General features: G+C 42.6%; 1 protein-coding gene across 3 annotated transcripts; it reads right to left on the reverse strand.

The window, feature by feature from the left end:
* Window positions 1-431: 431 nt before the first annotated feature.
* LOC125431915 lies at window positions 432-21,707 on the reverse strand. 3 transcript variants are annotated; one of them, XM_048495111.1, is made up of 6 exons: window positions 21,407-21,707; window positions 17,403-17,443; window positions 16,064-16,393; window positions 9,241-9,267; window positions 7,117-7,275; window positions 432-4,665 (listed from the first exon to the last, which is right to left on the reverse strand). In XM_048495111.1, the coding sequence occupies exons 1-6, from the start codon at window positions 21,427-21,429 to the stop codon at window positions 4,640-4,642; spliced, it is 606 nt and encodes a 201-aa protein (XP_048351068.1). In that variant the 5' UTR covers window positions 21,430-21,707; the 3' UTR covers window positions 432-4,639. The 3 variants fall into 3 exon arrangements, with proteins under 3 accessions (XP_048351068.1, XP_048351067.1, XP_048351069.1); XM_048495110.1 differs by having other exon boundaries at window positions 16,064-16,402; XM_048495112.1 differs by lacking the exons at window positions 432-4,665; window positions 7,117-7,275; window positions 9,241-9,267 and adding exons at window positions 9,456-9,924; window positions 13,426-13,529; window positions 15,668-15,723 and having other exon boundaries at window positions 16,064-16,402.
* Window positions 21,708-23,556: the final 1,849 nt, after the last annotated feature.

A 23,556-nucleotide genomic window follows, 5' to 3' on the forward strand; every position in this document is an offset into this window, starting at 1 on the left:
TCTAACTCAGTAAGAAAGTTCACACTAATCAAGTTCTTATGGAACACTGAATTTTTGCAAAATGCACAATTCTAAAACATGGACAACAGTGCTTATCAATGGAATAGCAACATGATCACATTCTATTATAACCAGTATTCCACATTTTAAATTCAGGAATCTGCTTTCTGAGTAAGATTTAAGAATTTTAATACCAGTGGGGCAGAAACTGGCAAATATCAGTTACCATTTGATTGCTTACATAGGAAATTACTGTCATGGACCCCAAAATCACTCAATATTCTAATTGCATCAGTTTGCCACCGAAAAGAAGCAGACTCAGATATGGGTAACATCAATATGAGATACCTAACCAAAGATTAACACAATTTATACACAAACAATTAGGATAGCTGGTATCAACAATTTAAAGAGCAGGTTTCATTAACATATTGGGTGAACATAAAAACTTTATTCAAAAGACCAAGAAAAGAGGAAAGGGTTACAAGAAATATAACTTAATCGTTTTCTAGTGTGCAAATTTACAGCCAAATCCACAATATGACAAACACACACTGCATGGTGCAACAGTATCTAATGCAGAAGTTACAGTTTATCATGTGTTTGTTAATTTCCTAGGGAAAACCCATTTAACCTAACCATCTTGAAGGATGAACTTATCAGGAAAAAGCCATTGGGAGAAAATGGCTTGTAGAAGCTTGGCAATAATGATGCCTTATGCAGTGCCTCAGGAAGACTGGTCTATAACATGTTGCATCTGTGAAATGGGCCTAAGAATGAATCTAAGCAGAATATTTCATGAAAAGGACTGGGAATGGAAAGAAGTAACTGTAAATGCAATTGGTTCATGCAGAGAAAGGCAGTACATTAGATATGTAGGTTATTAAGAGTCAGCACCCTCAATTAAGAACAGAAACAAATCAGTGCTGTTGTCTCTAAGAACAAAACTGCAGATGATGAGCAGCCATAATTTTTTTCAGAAACTTCACATATTCTTGTTGAGCATAGACCATTATATGGAGTCAAAGCTTCATAAGGACAGAAGGGGGGTTGCCAAGATCAGTAAACTCCCAAATAGATAAATACCGCTATTTTGGCAGAAGCTGAGATACTGGAACAATTACTTAGCCTAAAAAAAATTAAACATGGGTTGTTTGTTCTCATATGAGAAAAGAGTTTTGACAAAGTACTAGAAATCTTCTGTGTAATTTAAAATCCAGTGGTTCCGGACAAAATTCAACAGTTTCTTTTGTTGGAAAATGGCTGAATTCTGGACACAATTCAACAGTTTCTTGTATTGGAAAATGGCTGAATGCATCATCACTTGTTAAGAAAGTCACCTTTATTATTCTGCTAAGTGAAGAGAGTCTTACTGCACTTCTATATATGTCAGCCAGCCAGCAAAGGTATAGAGGTGGTCCCTCCTTACCAACTAGTATAGGAACAGCCCTGCCAGATCAGACCAGTGTTCCATCTAATCCAACTTCCTGTCCAATACAGTAGCCAACCAGTTAACTCCGAAGAGCAAACAACACAGCATAGCTGCTAAGGCCTTTTCTTGATGCCACCTCCTGGAACTGATATTCAGAAGTTTATTGCCTTTGAATGTGGAGGCTCTGTTTAGTCATCATGGCTAGCAGCTATTGATAGCCCTGTCCTCTATGAATCTTTCTAATCTTTTAAAGCTATCTATGGCTACAGCCATCACTATATCACTGCTCCAGCAGCAAATCCCTTCAATCACTCAGTGAGTAAAGAAGTATTCCTTTTGTCTGTCCGGAATCTACTGTAGCCCATCAGCTTCTAAGTTCCAGTACTTTATAAGAGAGAGAAAAAGTTCTCTGTCCACCCTCTCTGACCCAATCATAATTTTATAAACTTCGATCATGTCCTTTCTTAGTCATTGTTTTTCTGAAAATATCATAGTTTTCACCCTTTCCTCACAGGAAAGATGCCGTGCCCCAACTAATTAATTTTCTTGATTGCCCTCTTCTGCACTTTCCCCACCTCTGCAATGTTTTCTAGACCAGCTGATATGTCCAGATTGCCAAAATGTTACAGGCACACCATAGTAAATGGTGGTTTGTATTCATTCAGAGAACAGATGCTGGGAATAGTTTAATGACATCACAGCAATCCTATTTGGAGTCACCATTGACTTTAGAGGGCATTGACAGGAATAGGTTTGCACTGTGAGACTGAGTTTGACTTCACTATGAGTTAGCTGATACTTTCTGCAAAAAAACACAGTGGGAACCCACTAAGTAGCTGCAACTGCAAGATGATGTACAAGGTCCTAAATTTCACTATAAACTCATGCAAATTCCTGTTATACATTGGAAGAAGTCCAAAGTAAGCAGGTAGTTTGCAGCAAGCCTTCAATAAACTGACAACATAATCCATCACATTTGTATTACAGAACAATTTATAAGTTAGCTGATTAGGCCAAAACAAACAATAGTAGCTTGGGAGACCAAGAAAAAAAATCAGAAGAATCTGCACTTTGTAAGACCAAATTTCCTTCCACAGGCATACCATGAAATAAATAACATTAGCTTAAGAATATTTATATAATTATTGCATATTTCAAAAACATGGATGTGTACAGTGTGGTATGTAAAATGCCATCAAGTTATAGTTGAGTTATGGCAACCACAGCAAGCAAGAGGCTTTCAAGGCAAGTGAGAAGTGGAAGTGGTTTGCCATTGCCTTCCTCTGTAGTCTTCCTTGGTGGTCTCCCTTCCAAATACTGACCCTGCTTAGCTTCTGAGATCAGGCTATATCATTACGCCTTCCCTCTCCATGTTTACAGTAACTGAGTTTGTAAAAGAGTTTCTCAAACACTCATTTGGAAGAGTTTTCAGGCATGTAATTACTTCCAAATGTTGAAGACTGAGCTGCATGATAGTTTGTAGTGAGAACATTAATGGAGTGTTGTGGGAACTGAAGGGAAGGAATGCAAAAGTTCCAGCTGGATCATTGCAGAAGTCTGCAAGACATCTTAAAAGGAGGTCCAGTTCATCCAGTTCATCATAGATGTCCGAATGTGTGTGTATATATACCAAAAATGTAACTGCATGGGTTCATGAACATCAACTTCTGCCCCAATGATATATTGAGAATCTCATATTTTACTTGAAAAACAAACTAACAATTTCAAGTACATGAAAATAATCCAGGCAAATGCTGTAAATACACATGATGTAAGAACACACAGTTTACAAACTGCCTGTATTGTTCACCAAAGTGCTCTCATTGATTTGCTGCACTCTATGGCTGATTCTGCATGGGCCAAAAACAGCAGTGTGAAAACAGTGTAAAAATGGTGTAAAAGGGTTTAAAACGGTGTAAAGGGGTTTATACTGTTTTCACACCATTTTCACACTGCTGTTTTTGGCCCATGCGGAATTAGCCTATATCTTCTCCTTATCTTTGCCACTCGTCTTTCAGATCTTTCAGTATATCAGCAGCACAAAATTATTAATACTTACTAGTTTGGACCTTTCAATCTAACATACAAATTGTACTTTCCCCCTTTCCTTTAACCAAGGGACCAGCTCCATGATGGATGTGTACACCGGGCTGATCCTTGCACTGAAGTTATCTTTATTATTAATTACATTTTTCTTAGCATGCTCTGTGAAGGAGTTCATGATAACGTACTTGGTCCCTCCGCTATTTTATCTTCACAGCAATGTGGTTAGGTTGGTTAAGGTATAAAAGCATGACTGTTCAAGGTAATCTAATAAAGGTGTGGTATCCAGAGTCACAGTCTCACACATTACATGGCTTTCATTTTGCCTCCTTCATGTATTCGAACTTGAAAACATGAATTACCTAGGTAATTTACTCTCTAAATTTGTCATCCAGCATGTTTTCAACCTGTTTAGACATCGTGGTTGCCCTGAAGTGAGAGAGCCAGTCATTAACAGTTTGTGACAAATCAATGGAAAATGCTCTGTAACTGCAGTCCCTTTCTAGTTTTCTACCTCCTCTGGCTAGAACTGTGCTCTTGAAACAAATCTTAAATATCCACTTGTTAATGGTTAACAAAATCCAACTCAGTACAATCCTGCTTCTCTACTCCACTCCCAGATTTTAGGCTCAAGAAAAGCTTCCATCTGAGGATCCTCAATCTACTCCTGTTGCATCCACATTCCAGAGGTTCAGAGAAAGGCAAGGTGTTGCATACAATTCCCCAAGAATAAAGAAAACAGCCCCCAGCTCTGTGAGAGAGACATGGAGAAAGCCACCAGGTGCCTGCTAAAGGATGCGTGATCATAGGAGCCCCACACCAACATCTGAGTACACATTCCTTCCAGATAGAAATGCTATAACAAGCAAAGCTGTTTACCAACAGCTTCTCCCGGTGTGTGGACATTTTTCTGTGTCAGCCTTTGTTTCTGCTCAAGGAAAGGTAGCCTCACTGTCTTTCACCGAGTTTAATACACAAGTTTCATCTTTACTCTTCTGTCATTCAGTGGCCAGAACTGAATTTCACCAACTGGACGGCAAATATTACTAGCAGTTCATAGTGCCCAAGACCAGGCGGACATATTTCATTCCAGCCAGTTTTCTTCTGCAGAAAAATAGACAATCGCTGCTACTTGCCACTGTCTCTCAGTGTCTGTATAGCTTTCTATGTCATTTCCACACCAACAGGAGCTTCAGAATAAAAATGAAAAAAGGGTCACATAACAGATTTAACGCCATGAACAATTTCATGGAAAAGAATAAAGCAGACATCCTAGTAAAAAATCAGAGATTTAAATGCCAGGCCCCATTACTCTCTCTAAAGCTTAACTGTTACATCTCTATTCACATCCTACAAGAAATTTAATTCAACCAATTGCTACAAAAAATAGCACATTTTTACAATTTATCCACAGGGAATAATTTAGCCACACCAATATTATCATTTTCAGGACAGCAAATTCCTCTATCACATTTCAGAATATCATTAATGTATGGGGAACTGAATAAGATATTTTTTCACTAGGGTGTAAACTGGGAACTCCGGCCTAAAAATCCAAATATTTTTCCGAAGGATGACAGAAAGTTAGAGAACACATATCCAGCTGATGCTTCATCAGCTGCATTGGCGCCAGTTAGAGTACTAAATCAGGTTCAAGGTTCAGGTATTAACCTTAAAAGCCTTAAAACGATCTGGGACCTGTGTCCTCCTCTTCCAATATATCCCCTGGACAGCATTGTGCTGAACAGGTAACAACTTATTGGTGGTCTCTGCCCCAAAATATGCTCAGCTGTCCTCAACCAGAACTTTCTGGCTCTGCCACCAGTAAAGTGGAACACTATTTAGTGAGAAGAGGGCCCTGTAGATTTATTTCAGTTCTGCAGGGCCTGTAAAACTAAGATGTTCTGCCAGGCCTATGGCTGAGGGCAGCAACAGTGTTATATCTAGCTGCCTGCGCCCCCCCCCCCCATTATTTGGTGCATTAATTAGATCCCTCCTCACTGTGTTTATAAGGAAGGGTGCCATAAGGTCAGAGTAGTTGTGATGTATGCAGCTGCTTCGTAGCAATGGAAATAAAAACTTGTGTCTGAGTTCTATCAGAGAAGATTGCACAAGCCAGCATTTTCTGTAGAGATGAAAAATATATTTTTGTACATTGCTCATCCTCAGGGTGCAATGCAAAAGACAAGTGATGATTATTTGAAGTAGTAGCGAAGACTCCAATTACAATTTCTACATTATTTTTTGTTTTCCTACAACTATAGTAAAATAACCTTGAACACATCCTGGCAAACTTTTCACAGGCACACAGTGTACACTGAATTCATGGGAAACTTGCTGCCAAATCAAATCCCCTCAAAGTGGCTGAAGAAGCTATTTTAACAGGCAAAGCCATCTCCTAGACTCTAGAGCAACCCAAAGGTTGCATTGTGTTTGTGGTCTGATCAAACACAGGCTGCTCTTGTGCTTCTGGAAAGTAGTTATTAGAGCATACTCTCCCAGTTGCTTCAGACCATTGCAACTGGCTTATACCTCAACTTCAGGGTGCAGCAAATGTCACTGGCAAACCCAGGGGTGCAAATACACAGATGGAAGAGTTTATCTAGCCCAGTGGTGGCGAACCTTTGGCACTCCAGATGTTCTGGACTACAATTCCCATCAGCCCCTGCCAGCATGGCCAATTGGCCATGCTGGTAGGGGCTGATGGGAATTGTAGTCCAGAACATCTGGAGTGCCAAAGGTTCGCCACCACAGATCTAGCCAGTGCCCTAACACACTCATGTGTAGTCAATTAAGATAAGCTCCTTGGTTGCCTGTATCACATACCTCCCTCCTAACACTGGTCACTCACCCCATCCCCAACTGTCTTGGATCCTAGTTCACTATGTCAATCATAGGAGTTTGATCAGAAAGCTCCTTGCCTTTTGAACCTCACAACTACTGCTAGAAGATCTCTATTAAGGATTCCACATCAACATTAAACCAGTTTCACTTCTGGACTTAATGTACTATTAGACTCGTCACAAAACTGGAAATGAATCCCTAAGAGAATGTAAACTGAGCATGTGTGAGAGAGAAATAGCCCCCTTTCCTTTTAGCACTTCAAGGTAGAATCAGATCTAAACCCGCTAATGAAGGTAAATTGCCACCTCCCTTTTTGGGGAATGTAGGATGGTACTTTATTGTCAACTTGAAACAGGACAAGCATGCTTTAAAATAGCTGTACACATGCATTCATAATAGCCTAGACTAAATACTAGCCATACTGCTGCCAAAGACAAGACCCAAGCATTGTGAGTTGGGAAGGAATGGGAATTAGGGTGACATTGCAAGGGCCTGGAGACCCAGTCTGCACTGCAAGTCCATAACAGGACATTGAATTGTTATGCCATTTAAGAAATACAGTTTTTTCTTTCATGACTCATGAGACTGTATGGATGAGATGGAATTGGAATATGTACATGTGCATATGCATATATGTGAGTGTGTATGAGTCACACAAATGTTGTACCAGGACCAGAGAAATGATGTTTGGGCTTGGTTCAGAGGTCCTGGGTTAACCATCTTGGCTGACTAAGGCCGTTGTTCCCCTTCACCACCACCAGAAGAGGTTTGCTAATATTATTATGTTGCTGGCTTACCAGTATATGCTCTGTGAATAGAATACTTCCTTTTATACAGGATCAATATAATGACTGTGATAAACACAGCAGCAGCTATAACACAACTTATTGCAACCACTCGTGTTTGTTGTTGGTTGTCATTTTTAACAGGGTTGGATGTGGATGTGGAGTCCAAACCTGGAGAAAAAAAATACCAAACCCTGTAAGTTAGATTTGAAAAAACAAACACCCACAACAATCCCACGAACACTGCTCAATGAACTTTTGCCCACATAGTCTGTGGAGTTTTTTTCATTCAGCTAATTGCGTAATTCTCTTGGAATTTCCTCTGACTTTCAATTTCCTCAGACTTTCCTCTGACAAAGGAGAAACAGCAGAGAAATCAAAACTAAACACTCTGTGGACATGTGAATGTAGTTAATAAGGTGACAGACACAACATTTTCAAAATCTTATCTCCTACCCTTGCCTATCTGACAGCATCCTGCACTGGTAACCTGCTACTGCCCTGCATGCTACCTTCTTTTTCAATGGGTCCAGATGAAGTATAGTGTGGTGATTAGGACAGCCTGCATGGTGTAGTGGTTAAGAGCAGTTGGACTCTAATCTGGAGAACCAGGTTTGATTCCACACTCCTCCACATGAGCAGAGGACTCTTATCATGTGAACTGGACTTGTTTCCCTGCTCCTGCATTTTTGCTCCTTAGCAAAGAATGGGGGATGGGGCACCCCCTTTGAGGGTCCATAACTGGACACCCTAAACCAAACTGCACCAAACTTGGGGGATCCCATCAGGACAGTTTCCAGATGATACCCTGAAGTTTTGGTGCCGATACATCCAAAATGCGCCCCCTGCAGGAACATCCCAGAAATTTGCCCAAGAATCTTTGTTCTGAATTGCGTTTTCTGTATTGCTGTCAATGGGGGTTGCAGGCTGGGGGGGGGGGGGCACATTTCTGAAGGCACAGTCTCAAAACTTTCAGGGTCACATCAGGAGACTGCCCTTATGATACTCCCCAGGTTTGGTGCAATTTGGTTCAGGGGGGCCAAAGTTATGGACCCTCAAAACTGTAGCCCCCATCTCCTATTAGCTCCCATTGGAAACAATGGGGGATGGGGCACCCCCTTTGGGAGTCCATAAGTTTGGACTCCTTGAACCAAACCTCACCAAACATGGGGGGTAGCATAAGGACAGTCCCCTGATGATACACTGAGATTTTGGTGCTGATATGTCTAAAAATGCACTCCCTGCAGGCACCAATGTCCTGGTGCAAAAAAAAATTGGTTGTGGTTTAGTGGCTGCCCATGGGGGGCGGGGGGCATCCAACTCAGGTTTTGCCCAGGGCTACAGTTTGCCTCGTTACACCCCTGCTGAGTGACCTTGGGTTAGTCATAGTGCTTCAGAACTCTCTCAGTCCCACCTACCTCACGAGGAGTCTGCTGTGGGGAGAGAAAGGACCATTGGGGGGAGGGAGTATATATCCAAACTACTACTCTTCTTTTTTTTAAAAAAAAACTTTGATTTGCATTAATAGCTAACCTTGCCTCCACAAGTTGCCAGGATATTTCCTAACCATACATTAGCCAGACACTGACCAGCTGAACTTTGGCAAGGTGGCAATATCTTATAATTTCAAGACTACACTCCACGCCATGGGATCCAAGTGACTTGAGTTTCAGGAAAGGTTGAAGGGTTGGGTTGTTGTTGGGTTTTTTTTTCCAGGACTGGAGGGGAGAAATTATGGAGATTTTCCAGTCTTTGCCTGTTCTCTGTTCCAACTGATGCATGAAAGGAACAACCTGGAGCTGTCCCTCTTCCATCACCTCAGATGCCTCATTGCCACTCTTCCCAGTGCTGAATTTCAGAGAAGATCCAAAATAAATGGTATGATGTTAGGGAGATCACACAGTGTGTGCAAAGTACCTTTCCCTGGCAACCACAGTCCTAAATTTAACAGAGAGGTGAGACAGGAAGGCTAGGGAAGCTTTCCCAAAACCAGGGAAATTAATGGAATGGAATGAGCAGCAAGTGGAAAGAAAGAAATGGGAAGGCCTAGTATCGAGCAACAATGCAAAAGAAAAACAGTCATATGTGACCTTCCTTACAAGCAATGCATAGAGTTGATATAAACTAACAACTTACCTTTTATAGCATTTGTGCTGTTATTTGCTGAAAAAGAACAAAAGCGATATAATTTTACATCATGTTTCTTTTTAAAAAAATAGATTTTATTTAATGATTTTAAAAGAATACAGCAATACATCAAAACAATTTAGAATAGAGGGTGAAATACAGTTATGAACACTACTAAACCATTATACATTTAAAAGAATGTTTCATTCAATTAGTATTTAGACTTTTAAAAGTACTATTCATTTACTTCTATAATTGTACTCTATTGTAATGACTTAATTGCCTTAATTTTACAACATGTTTCCATATAGTCTGATCTGACACTTTGATGATGCAAAAAAAAAAAAAAATAGGGGAAGGAACTTCTAAACACAGATAATAGTAACGTCTGCATATTTCCACCAGGACTGTTTAATTTGGGAGCTATTTACAGTGGAATGACAAACTTTAAGTCTTACCAAAAAACATGAAAGGGAGGAAGCAATGGAAAAAAATAACAGAATAATGAAAAGAGAAAGATATTATACTACATGACATTTTGCCTATCTTGGTCCACCATTCAGATAGATCCCACAGTTCCTATGATGATCAGCATGGAATCAGAGATAGTGCTGTGTGGCTGGGTAGAATGCCACACCTTGACTCAAGTGGCATCATTCTAAATTGTGACAATAGCAAGGTATGTTATGATTCCTAGAATGAAAAAAGGACATTACTCCACCACTAATATAATTGATTATGCATACTCCTTATTTTTAAGCTCTATTTTTCACGCATGCATGCACGTGCGCACGCACACACACACACAAAATACCAGAAAATGGCAAAGGATTTTAAAAACACAAAAATGGAGGGTTTTTTCCCCAGTTGAGTGATGTGGAACAAAACATGAAATCAAAAAGGTGCATGCAAATAATTCCCATTGGTCCTATCTATATACAGCATTCATTATTTAAAATATTTATATTCCAAGAGGGGGAGAGGGCCGCTGAATGAGATCATCCAGACAGAGCTTTGGGATTGAGTGCCTCCACATGAACATGACTCCCATGTCTGTCTTTCATTATGTGTGTATCACCTCCATCTTTGTTCTGAACCAAGGCTTTGAAGCTGTGGTCAAGAGGCTAAGGCAGAACAACCTGAAGCTTAATCCAGGCAAGACAAAAGTTGTGAAGCTTGTGGTTTTGAAGGGAATGGACCCACTTGTTTTGGATGGACAGAAATTGGTTTCTGCAAAACAGGTTAAGAGCTTGGATAGACTCATGGACCTTACACTGTTGTTGGGAAAGCACATCAATGCAGCAGCCAACAGTGCCTTCTATAATCTGAATTTGGTTTGTTAAAACTCTCCATCTTCAGGCTGGCCATCCTAATCCATTATTTTGCAACCTTGGGGTTTGCTGACTATGTGGGACTGCTTTCAAGACAACCCACACATTTCAACTGGTTTCAAATGCAGTAGTCATCCTACTTTCAGGGACTAGCCAGGAACATATCTTACCAATATTAAAGAAGATACAACTAGCTGTTGGTTTGTTTCTGATGTTAATGTTTTATTTTTAACTACTGGTACTGTATATGGATTTTATTGTAAGTTTATATTGGCAATTATTTGTAAGCCGAAAGGTAGGACATAAATAAACAACAAATTCAAGGTACAGGTTACAAAAGGCACTCACAGTCTAGGACTAAAGGTCTATGAAATAACAAAGCAGATGGCTAGAGGGGCAGTAGAGTAAGGTTTGTGATGAATCTGACAAGACACAAGAACTTACTCCATGGCAGCTATGAGAGAAAAGAAACAAACATTTCTTCACCACCATTGCTTTCACACAGAGCAGGCCTTTGCAAGGCTTCTGGAAGCTCAGCAGCCTGTTATAATCTGCCTGCAGGAATAAGTAGACTGTCTGGCAGCTGGGTACAGCTAGTTTGATTGACACTTTGATGATAAAGTCTCTGCATACCTATTTGGACTCTACATTAGTAGTGACAAAATCAGATGGTGCCAGGGTGCTCACTTGTCCAATGTATGGGATGCCTTTCAGCTAGTTGAGTCTAAGGACAGGATTATAGCAAGACTAAGACCATATCACTCCAATCTTGTTCAATCGACAGTGGTTTTGCAATTTGCCTCTACTCAATTAAAGATGTTGGCATTTTACCTTTAAAGCCTTATACAGATGGAGCCATATACTCCCATATGAACTTACCTAACCACTCCTGTCAGAATCGAAGGCCCTGCTTTGGGTACTCCTACCACCTGAGGTTAAACAGGTGGCAAACTGAGAATGGGCCTTTTCAGTAGTTGCATTGAAATTATGGAATTCCATCCTAATCGAAACTTGTTTGTCCTCTTCTATCACTATCCTCAGCCAGCGGGTAAATATTTTTCTGTTAGTTTAGTGTTCCTTTGGTGACTCTCCATTTTGTTTATGTGCTTGCGTTTTGTTTACTTTTATACAAACACATATTTTGAAATCTGGTTTAATGTTTTGACTGCTTATCCCTTTGGGGACCCTGAACTGAGTGGAAAGCAGCATAACATTTTAAAAAATAAAACAAACAATAAACATCTGAGGAAGTGCTTTCCATTTGCTTCCACCTGCCAATTATAGTTGTCTGTAGCCACCTTTAATCACTGTCCTCACTTAAGCCTCCCCCCTTGCCACCCAGTACAGCCTGTTATGTAATGTAGGAGACTCTCTGTGGAGGATGAGGGGTTGCCATTCTTCATAGTTTTCTCAGGAGGCACTGTTTAGCTGTTTTATCTGACAGTGCATTCAATGAGGTCTGGGCTGCTGGCATTTTCTGGGATTTTACCTAATTATGAATTGAAAGTCAAAAAGGGGAATAAGTTATATATTGAGACAGTTATATCACATAACAAATAAAATGGATCTACCTTGGTGTAGTGGTTGAGAGTGAATTAAACCTTGAGAACCGGGTTTAATTTCCCACTCCTCCACATGAGTGGTAAACTCTAATCTGGAGAACCAGGTTTGTTTTCCCACTGTTATGTCACTTTATTTAAATTTGTAACCTGCCCTACCCCAGCCAAAGCCTGTGGGTGATCTTGGGTTAGTAACCGTTCTCTCAGAACATTTCCTCCCCACTTACCTCAGAAGGCATCTGTTGTGGAGAGAGGAAGGGAAGGTGTTTGTAAGCTGCTTTGAGACTCCGGTCCTGTCATGCCCTTAGAGATGCCTTCACTATTTTCTTTATTTAGGTTAGCTGTTTTTGTAAAGTATTCCTTGGGAGGGAACTTTAGTTAGACCCTGTGGTTAAGTGGCATAGTGGTTAAGAGCAGGTGCATTCTAATCTGGAGAAACCGAGTTTGATTCCCCGCTCTGCCGCTTGAGCTGTGGAGACTTATCTGGGGAATTCAGATTAGCCTGTGCACTCCAACACATGCCAGCTGGGTGACCTTGGGCTAGTCACAGCTTTTCGGAGCTGTCTCAGCCCCACCCACCTCACAGGGTGTTGTGAGTGGGGAGGGGAAAGGAGATTGTAAGCCCTTTTGAGTCTCCTACAGGAGAGAAAGGAGGGATATAAATCCAAACTCTTCTTCTTTAAGAAGCCCTCTAGAAGCAAGAGCACTACAGTATTTTTATTAGCTAGCAGTGACTCAGGTGTCTGTGGAAGGCTGAAGACAGCAATATCCCAGACATATAAGATGTCAGAGACCCACAGCATTTTGAGTAATCAAGTTCCAACAGATTGCAAGAAAACAGAATTCAGAAAGAGGACACCGGGGAGAATGCAGAAGAGGCACAAGCAGAACAGGCTTTCTAAGAAGCAATCAAGAAAGAATTGGTCCATGCAAGCTCTTCAAGTAGTTTCAGTCTCCAATTGTTTCCAGCAATGCAAGTATTCCCTATTAGTCAGACTTCCTGGGAGGAGTTTGAGTCCTACATTTTCAATACTATTAAACCCTTTTTGAACTGTTGCTCATTTGTTTATGGGTCTTACATTCTGTGCTGGCTAAGTGCAAGGCACCCATTATTAGTTCACTTGGGGAACAGAACAGGCCCTTTCCGCACAGCAAAAGTACAGTGGGTTGCAATCGGCATAAAGCAACCCACTGTCCCATCAGTGCATTTGCATACCTCCATGCAGGCAGCGAATATGCAGGCACAGAAGCAGTGTGGGTTGCCGTTGTACCTTTGAATGGAAATGCTTTTTAAAAAAACTCACCTTCCTCTGCTGCATATCTCTGCAGGTGGGAGGGCAGGCATGGACCCCGTAGCCATGCTAACACACTGTGTCCCTCTCTTGGCTACGCAGCTGCCAGGTGGGACCTTGGAAAAGGGAAGCACGGCCGCTGAAAGCGCTTCCCAGCTGTGGTTTGCTCACTCATGGCTGCAAGTTGCGTTAAAACAAAAGAATTGCAGATAGTGCAATTCTTGAAAAACCTGAAGTTGGGGGGGGGGGGGGGACATGGGGCAGACTTGCATTAGGAGCGGGATCCATGTGAAGTTCCCCCCCAAATGGGTTTTATGCAGTCGTTAGCCTGTGTTTATTGGGCTGTGTGGAAGGGGCCTCCTTATAGTTGAGAAAAGCAGGGTATAAATCCAAACCCTTCTTTTCCATTCATTGTGTCTTCTGTTTCATTAACAAACTTCCTGAAGTAGCATAAAGTTTGCCAAGCTCTACTAAGCAAGGAAGTGTGATTGGAGAAGTAGTGTCTACTGCTCGAGTTGATCCCACTGATCAACTAGGACTCTGACAGAAGCACAAGCATCATTAGCAGAAAATTCCTAGGAAGTAACCAAGAACCCATTGGATTCATTGACCTCCTCTCCTAATGAATTCACTGCCTCTAAACCCAGTCCTCACAAGGAAGTTTTCTGTCCATCAACTCTCAGATCACCAGTACAGAATACTTAATTCAGACTGTATCCTGATCCATGTGTTGGGCTAATTACTTGTTGGGACAGTCCCAAGGTTACTATGGCAGCTGTGAAGTCCTGAACTACCTCCAATAAACTTGGCCATCTGTGAATGCTGTAGTTCCCCATCAATCATCATGAGAGGTAGTCAACAGCAGATAAAGACCACCTCGGTCTCTGAGATAGACAATGGAATGGTCAAAATCCTTGAGTTCTAAGTACAAATGCTCAGACTTGAGTCCTAAGTACAAATGCTCAGAACTATGTCTTTCCCAGACACAGATCTTAGAGAGGAAGATGGACTCCCAACAGATCAGAGCAACCTTTTCTTCCATGCTGATAAATTACTGAGAACAAAGAGGTCACAAATAGTACATTAATATCACCTATCCACTTCATCCACCTAGACAAATGATCGTGAACATACAATACATGTGTCAGGGGCAACATGCCACAATGTTTTGGGTGACACACTGCTTGCAGTGCTGCCTATTATGCTTTCATGCACTATGTAGTTGTTGCAGGTGAGTGACTCTCTGTCTATATCCCCACCTTCCCCTCGATTTTTTAATGAGAGCAGGGCTTAGATGGCAACCTACACCGCGGTTCAGAGCCTGATGAACAGTGATCAGTTGGCCACTCAGCTGGAGGTCAGAGGAGGCACTGCGGTGTTTGTGTTTGTGTGTGTGTGTGGGGGGGGGGGAGTCCACGCCAGTGCAGGGGAAGGTAAGATCAGGCTATCCTTACCCCCTTCTCAGGAGCACAGCACAACATGCAGGTGGGTGTGTGCATGTGACAAGGCTGGGGGTGCTGCTGACTCTGTCCCCAATACTCTCTGGCTTTCCCACCATTATTCTTTGGGACTTTGGGTGGATAGGCTTGGTTTTGGCTGTGTCTCTTTCCCCAGTTCTGCACTGATATTTCACAGCTCCTTCCACTCACCAGCCTCAGACCCTCCTCCCAAGGCCAGTGAAGGTTGCTTTACACGTTCCTCATCGCTGGACTGGAAAGGGGGCTTCACGGTATGCAACTGCTGCAGAATGGTTTTGGCTGAAAGCTCTTTTCTAATATCTTCCCTCCATATGGTCATCCAAGAAGTATATTTCTTAAAGGGCCTAGAGATTGGATTTTGCTTGGAAGTGCCCCCCTTTCCCAATTACATCCAGGGAGATGGAGACGTGGCTGTTGAGCCTGTGTTTTGGAATACATTTTAATACCCCTGTCTTTCTTTTTCCCAGCAGATGGTCATGGCTAACTGTTCTTTCTTAATATTACACCATAGTTTCCCTCCAGATGCACATTCAAGAACTCATCTTTAAAAAAAAATGCTAAAGTGCGAGGTTAAATTTTGCCAGGAAGTCCCCCCCCCCGCCCCCCAATATCGGCTAAGGAATCTGGCTCACCTGCCTCAGGAGAAGTGAGGGGAGTGAAATGAACTAAGGAATTATTCCTCTTTTGTTTGGGAGGGGGTGACATGCAAGCTGAGTCAAATTTGGCATTTTCCAAATTTTTGACACACTGAGCCCAAAAGACTTCCCATCACTGACCTTGGCCTTGGTAATGCAAGCCAGTATGGTGTGGAAACCTCTGTACATGTAACTCTCTGTAAACAAGGTGGGGGAAGCGCAAGTCAGCATTAGAGGCCTCCTACATGTGGAGCTGCATACAATACATGGAAGAAGAAAGAGTGTAGTAACAAACTGGATAAATGAAGTGACCTCATATTCATCCTATGTACACTAGCACACTGTCCTGGTCTTAAAGAATTCTGCCAAATGTAGTAACCTATAAACTTTTAAACATATCTATGTTTCTCTCATTTCAACACAGTGTTCCAACACAGGAAGATTTAAAAGAGACTGACCAATCTGTCTGTGTTAATGTCTGTATCACTCATCTTTTTCTTTAAAATGTTTTATTTTAACAGAGCGGAAAGTCCTTACCTGCCACTTTAAGTTCTATCTGTCCTTGAAAAACCTTCTGATACTTGTTCTGTACTTTCTTCTGTAATATACACTCATATATTTTGCTGTCTTCCAAACTGAGGTTTAGCAGTTGAAGATGCAAGCAGTCCTTGTTAAGCACAGTCCTGTTCTTGTAATGTTCACATTGGGGTGGTGCAGGTTGATCAGGAAGATAGGCGTCTACTACACAGTCAACATTGCCTTTGAGTTGCCATTGTACTCGGAATGGATCTGACTTCAAGTCGCCTCCATGATAACAGCATTTTAGGTCAGTATCTTCTCCTAGAATGCCTGTGTAGTTTCCACAGTCTACAGAGACTGATAGACATAAATTACATTACGCATTTCTCAAAGACATCTTCAAATAATCTAGGTCTCATAGGGGCTACATTACCCTTCAATTCCACTGAATTTAACTGTTATAATACTGACCTGGGGCTCACATACATGAAGAGCCATCTCTTCCACATACAGGCATAAGTCCTCTGGTCACCTTTTCCTAGCGGTGCATGTTGACCAGTAGGTGAGGACTTCTCCCGGGAAAATAAGAGCCTTTGAAACTGTGGGTGACCCCTTGGAACAACCATTGAACACTGAACAGAGCAATCCTAAATGAAGTTTCAACAGTGGGAATGAAATGTGTAACTCTGTTTAGGATTGCACTGGAAGTTTCTTGGATCTTTTCTCCATTTGTTTTTAAGAGGAAATGCAAAACTGTGCTGCTTCAGCAGTCCCTGGGAAGTATTATGTGAATAACTGGCTGTTGTGAACTGAGTTTTATATATATGATTTCTATTTTTATTTGTAATGTGATGTTATTTAATTAGTCATGTTAGCCAGATGTATGTGGAGAGACATGGAATTAATGGACTGTATTGTCGAAGGCTTTCATATCCAGAATCAACTGGCCATTTTGGGGTTTTTGTTTTGTTGCTCCTAATATCTATGGCTAGCATCTTCAGAAGCATATCACAATAAGATGTATTTCCCTCTGTGGCACAGAGAGAAACACTGCACATTTACTCCACGTTGTGCCACAGAGATAAACACATCTTACTATGACACGTCTCTGAAGATCCCAGTCATAGATGCAGGTGAAATGTTAGGAGCATAAATGACCAGACCACAGCCTCCAGCCCAGAAAACCCAGAACACCCAATTTATAGACCACTTTCCCATTCACTTTCTGGATCATGAACATTTTCTTACACAAATCAGTACAAGAAAATTCATATGATATGTGTGAATGAAGGAAAAAAAGGTTCATATATTTGATTTTAAAAGTCTTCATTATATTTAAAAACCTGTTTTGACTTACCACCTTTTTGAATCCAAAGAAACAACATCCAAAGTCCAAGACTAAAAAAAAATAAAGAGACCTGGTAAGGTAAGGTAATGTCTTTACAAGTAATTATTAAATAGGTAATATCCAGGAGTTGTACAACTCAGCTGGAGAACCATCAGATACTGGGCTGAAATATGGAAATCTGCACAATGTTTTTTCCTGTAGTTCTCATAGTTCTCCATACACTAATTTTTACACAATACACCTATAAAGTATTCCAGAAGGTTAATCTCAATGTTACACATGACAGAGAATAGAAAAGATCAGGGGCGTACCACCCACGGGGACAGGGAAGTCCAATGCCATCCCCCTCGTGCAAACCTGGGGGTCATTTGATCCCCCATCCCCATGGGTGGTAGCCGGCGCCCATCCGAGCTATCTTTTCCCCTCCCCAGGCACTTGGGGGTGGGGCTTGAAGGTGGCTCGGATGGGCACCGAGGCAGCAGGCCACCTCCTGGGCAGCTCACCTCCCTGGGCCTGAGGAGGGCAGGAGGCAGCCTGCAGGGAGGTGGGGTGTGTGTGGCCTGCCTGCCACTGTGGTGCCCATCCGAGCTGCCCCTGAGCCCTACCCCCGAGCACGTGGGGGCACAGGGCCAGGGAGGGCACCCGGAGCATTTCTTCCCAATATGCCTCTGGAAAAGATAGAGTAATCCTAAACAGAGTCTACACAAAAGAGTTTAATTCTACTTGAGAATGCCATTTGATTTGCACACAGGGAATTGTTCTCTGTGCAAAGCAAGCCCTCTTATACTGGCAGTGCTACAGAGGCCAGTCGTGTGGGAGACCAGCATGGCTTATGCCCATAATCCTCTCCCACAGCCACAGAACTGCAAAATGGGCTGCAGGTGCTGGCAAGGCAGCTGGATCTTACCTTCCTCCCAGTGCCCCTGGTCAACTACAAGCTTCAACTCACCCCTTTCTTCATTTACTGGCATGCCAACATCTTCGCAGGTAAGTGTGGCTTTTTTCAATACTAGGGGCAAAAAAATATCCTACAAGATAGATTACAAATATGGGGACTCCTGAGGTTCCCTCTCTTGTCTGTCAACTATTCAACTGCTTATAATAGTTCACCATTCCTTCTTTCTTGACAGCTGAAGAATATGAACTTCATTTGAGGAAGGAAAGTGGCAATGCAGGGCACTTCTGCCTTGGTTTTGTTACAGGGTAACAGTGATGGGGTGAAATATTTGATGAATTCATCTGGCCAAGGATACTCCATTCCTGCATATTTATACACTCATAGAGATTGCCCAATTCTCTTTCCATATGAAGTGACTGCATTGATTCTGGCATAGGTCAAGAATAACAGTCTATGTACAACCTTGGGGTGTTCCTCAGGCTTGCAGAATCTTTTCTCCACTTGTGTGCCACTAGTTTCATGAGTTATTTCTGCTTTTACTGCAAACCAGGGTTCCACACTCTATATTAATCCAGTTGGCTGGAAAAATACAACCATAGTATTTTGGTCTGGCTACAGAAGTCATTAGTAACAGGTGCAAAGGCATCTGCAGAAACTCAAAAGCACCACAGCTTATTCGTGTCTTGCTATCTGAACCATGCCAGAATCAAATGCACTCAGGTTCTGGAGTATGTCCAGAAAATGCATATCTTGTAAAGAAAAAAAAAAAAGGGGGGGGGGGTCTGTGTCTAGCCAGTTTCCACAAATGGGAACCTACATACATTGTCTTAGGCTCTTTGATGGAAGAAAGTGAGATATCAATTTTAAAATTATAATGTACAATATGGGAAGAAAATACACAAGATCCTCCATACATGTTCAGAGAAACTGAATTATGCCTTCCTTTTAAATGGTAATATTCTAAGTATTTACAGAACTTCTTTTGAGACAAGAAGTAATTTTATTTTCTCTTCCATAATTGATAGCGCAATAAGATTCATTTTCACACATCTGGAAACAAACAACCACATATTACTTCCCAGTCTGGTTAGAAAGGTCTTAAAGCAATGGCAAATACTTACTTGCTTACATTTCTAGCTCCTAATATTGGAATGAGCTACATGTAAATATATAGGAGATATGTCAAATCTGATATGTTCATAAAGTGTGCTGATAAGGTCAGAGCACTTTCAGGGTGAGCACTGTACAAACATAGAAAACCTCACTGACTTGCACCTAATACATCCCACCGAAGTGTGAAGCAAGGATTCCCAGCATGGTGTAGTGGCTAAGAGCAGGTGCACTCTAATCTGGAGAACTGAGTTTGATTCCCTGCTCTGCCACTTGAGCTGTAGAGATTTATCTGGTAAACCAGATTAGTTTGTGCACTCCAACACATGCCAGCTGGGCTAGTCCCAGTTCTTGGAATCTCTCAGCCCCACCCACCCCACAGGGGGGAGGGAAGGGGAAGGAGATTGTAAGCCCCTTTGAGTCTCCTTACAGGAGAAAGGGGGGATATAAATCCAAATTCCTCTTCTTCTTCTTCTTCTTCTCTACATTCCTCTGAGGTGGGGCATAATGAGGCAAACTGTAGCCCTGGGCAAAACCTGAGTTAGATGCCCCCCCATGGGTGGCCACTCCATCACGACCAATTTTTTTTGCATCAGGACATTGGTGCCTGCAGGGAGTGCATTTTTAGACAAATCAGCACCAAAATCTCAGTGTATCATCAGGGGACTGTCCTTATGCTACCCCCCAAGTTTGGTGAGGTTTGGTTCAGGGAGTCCAAAGTTATGGACTCCCAAAGGGGGTGCCCCATCCCCCATTGTTTCCAATGGGAGCTAATAGGAGATGGGGGGGTACAGTTTTGAGGGTCCATAACTTTGGCCTCCCTGAACCAAACTGCACCAAACCTGGGGGTTATCATTAGGGCAGTCTCCTGATGAGACCATGAAAGTTTTGAGACTGTGCCTTCAGAAATGTGCCCCCCCCCCAGCCTTCAACCCCCATTGACAGCAATGCAGAAAACTCAATGCAGAACAAAGATGATTGGGCAAATTTCTGGGATATTCCTGCAGGGGTGCATGTTTTGATGTATCTGCACCAAAACTTCAGGGTAACATCTGGAAGCTGTCCTGATGGGACCCCCCAAGTTTGGTGCAGTTTGGTTTAGGGGGTCCAAAATTATGGACCCTCAAAAGGGGTGCCGCATCCCCCACTCTTTGCTAAGGAGATGGGGCTACCCTTTTGAGGGTCCATAACTTTGGACCCCCTGAACCAAACTGCACCAAACTTGGGGGGTCCTATCAGGACAGTCTCCAGATAATATCCTGAATAAACCTTGCTTAATGGGCATTACGCCCCTGCTCTGAAGGCTTCACACACATTTGGAGGGGCTGTAAATTACCAGACAAAGTTCTACCACCAAAAAAGGGATGAACCAACACACTCCAGGTTCTTTGCCATCCCCCACCCACCTGACAGGAGCCCAGTTAAATCCTTACTTAGAAGCCAGCAGGTGGCAGCTAGATGGAAGGAGGGTGGGGGTGGAGGTGTGCGCGCGCGTGCGCATGGGTTCCAGCTTCAATTCAGCTGAAATATGCACTAAATTATAAGGGGCCAAGCACCCCCACCCTTAAAAATGAGCATGTTTGTAGAGTGCCCACCCGTGAAAAAGGGGCGAGAGTTGCTGCCCTCTCTTCTCACACTGTTCTTCTGTCTAAAAACAGGAAGCAGGTCTACACACATCTTCACTGCATCGTAAAGGTCCTGCACTAGAGTACTAAGAACTCTTTATACAAAATAAAAAGAAAGGGGGGGGGGGGGAGGCGAGAGCCTGTAGCTAATATCCGACACATGAACAAGGAAACTGAACTTTGCTTAACCGCTTATGTTTCAGATCAAATCTGAGAAATTAGTTCACCCTTCACCCGGTCCCAGCCCCTTCTCGAATCGGGCGCCAACAGACCTATTGGGCGGGCGGAGGGGGAGACAGCGAGAACGCCATTCACGAAACACACCTAGAATTACAACTATAACTTGCTACTTACTAGCAACGCCCAGCCTTTGCACTCACCTCTTTGGTGCCATCCTGAACATGCCCACGCCTGAGCCAGCCGAAAGGGAAGGCTACATCTACAAGGCAGAGAAAAGTTTCTCAGAGGGAAACAATTGCAACTGGTCACCGCCACGCCTCCTCGGAGGGGATTTCCAGGCTGCCAGCCGCCAGCCGGGCTCTCCAGCCTCCTCGGGCTATTTGCATTTTGGCCAGGTAGAGCGCCCGGGCGCGGGAGCTGCTCGCCCCTTTCTCCTTTGCAAAACGAGGACTTGCGGCTGGGGAAAAGGAAGGACGGGCCCTCCATGGCATCGTGTGCCGGAGATTTCCTTCCCCCAGGCGGCGGTTTCCTGAAAATGCAGAAACTGTCTTGTTCCTGATAATAGGTCTCAAAAATATATCAATCGAGCGATTCCCTTTCAATACCTGCAGGGACTGCCCCACTTGCTGGTTTCCCGACTTGAAATGGCCCCTTAGAGCTGTTATTAGCCTCGGTCCGGCGCAGGAAGACTTTCCCAATCGTTGCAGCTACAGATGAAGAACAGATGATGTTTTATTTGTTATTTTAGACTGTGCACCGCACAGTGCCCTTCGGGGTGGGCGATATAGCAAATATAAACAAACAAGCATATTCACACGGCTGCTGAATTTCTCCTTCTTGTAGAACTATTAAAAGTACAAGAGTTCTTCTGAAAGAAAAAAAAAGTTTATTAGCATTTTAGTGCACCTGCTTCAATTAAACAAATTTCCAGGTTTTATGTGTGTTAAGGTAGGGTTGGCAACCTGCAGGTGGTGGCTGGCGATCTCATTTCCGAGAGTACAATGACCTGAACTACTCACAGTTCTCTGAATGAAGCCATACCCTGGACCTGTAGGGGGACATGATAACATTGACTATTATATTTTCAATTACTTTCCTATTAAACCCTAATATAGAGCTAGCTTTTTTCACTGCTCTTGCATATTGGGTCGATATTTTAATTGAGTTATATCCACTATGACTTCAAAGTCTGTTTCTTTGTCTCAGCAAGTTCAGACCCCCCCCCCTTTACATTAAATTTAATTTGTCACATTGTTGCCCAATAATCCTATCTGTGGAGATTCTCCTAGAGCTCTTCACAGTTGGCCTTGGTTTTTACCATCCTGAATATTTTTTATCATCTGCAAACATGACCACTGCACTGCTCACTCCCTGTTTCAGATAATTTATGAACAAATTAAATAGCACTGGTTCTGGTGGGGTTTCCGGGCTGTGTGACCGATGGCTGGCATCTTCAGAGGTGTATCACAGAGGGAAGTCTGTTACACACTGTGTGATACACCCCTGAAGATGCCAGCCACAGATGCAGGCAAAACGTTAGGAACAAGATCCACCAGACCATGGCCACACAGCCTGGAAAACCCACCAGAACCAGTTGAATCCGGCCGTGAAAGCCTTTGACAGTAAGTAGCACTGGTCCCAATAACAATCCTTGTGGGACCCAACAGCTTATTTTCCTTCACTGACAGAACTGTCAATAAGTCTATCATGTCACTATTGTCTGCATGTTTGTGTGCTGTCTCAAAGAACTCCAAAAGGTTTGTGACGCAGGAGCTCCCTTTTTATAAACCTTGCTGATTTTCCCTCAGTAGGTTTTGTTCTTCTGTGTGCCTAATAATTCTGGCTTGGATGACAGTTTCATCTGTGACAGATGTCAGGGTAACTGGCATGTAGTTTCCTAGTTCCCCCTTGAATCCAGTTTAAAAAAACTGGTACAATGTTCTCGTCTCCAGTCTTCTGGTGCAGTGGCTGATTTTAGTGACAAGTTACACATACTGGTTAGCAGATCAATAATTTTACTTTTGAGTTCCCTAAGAACCCTTGAATGTAGCCATCAGAACCTGTACACTTACTGGTTTTTAATCTAAGTGTTTTTAGACAGGAATATTCCACTATACAACCAACAACTGATTACAGGCACAAATGTGTCGAAAATGAATGGCCTCTTGCAGGTCTTACTTGGAAACTTTTATCAATATGGATTGGGTTGTGGTTACTAATTGCTGAGGGACAGACACCCTGAAGATCCTCAGAAGCATCTTTTGCCTTCATCAGACTTGCCATTTTTCAGGTCCCATATTGTTGAGCTTTCCTACATATGCCGTGAATGGTAGCCACATAAGGAAGTATT

Source organism: Sphaerodactylus townsendi, linkage group LG04 (genome assembly GCF_021028975.2).
Source record: "Sphaerodactylus townsendi isolate TG3544 linkage group LG04, MPM_Stown_v2.3, whole genome shotgun sequence".
In the NCBI taxonomy this organism is placed as follows: Eukaryota; Metazoa; Chordata; class Lepidosauria; order Squamata; family Sphaerodactylidae; genus Sphaerodactylus; species Sphaerodactylus townsendi.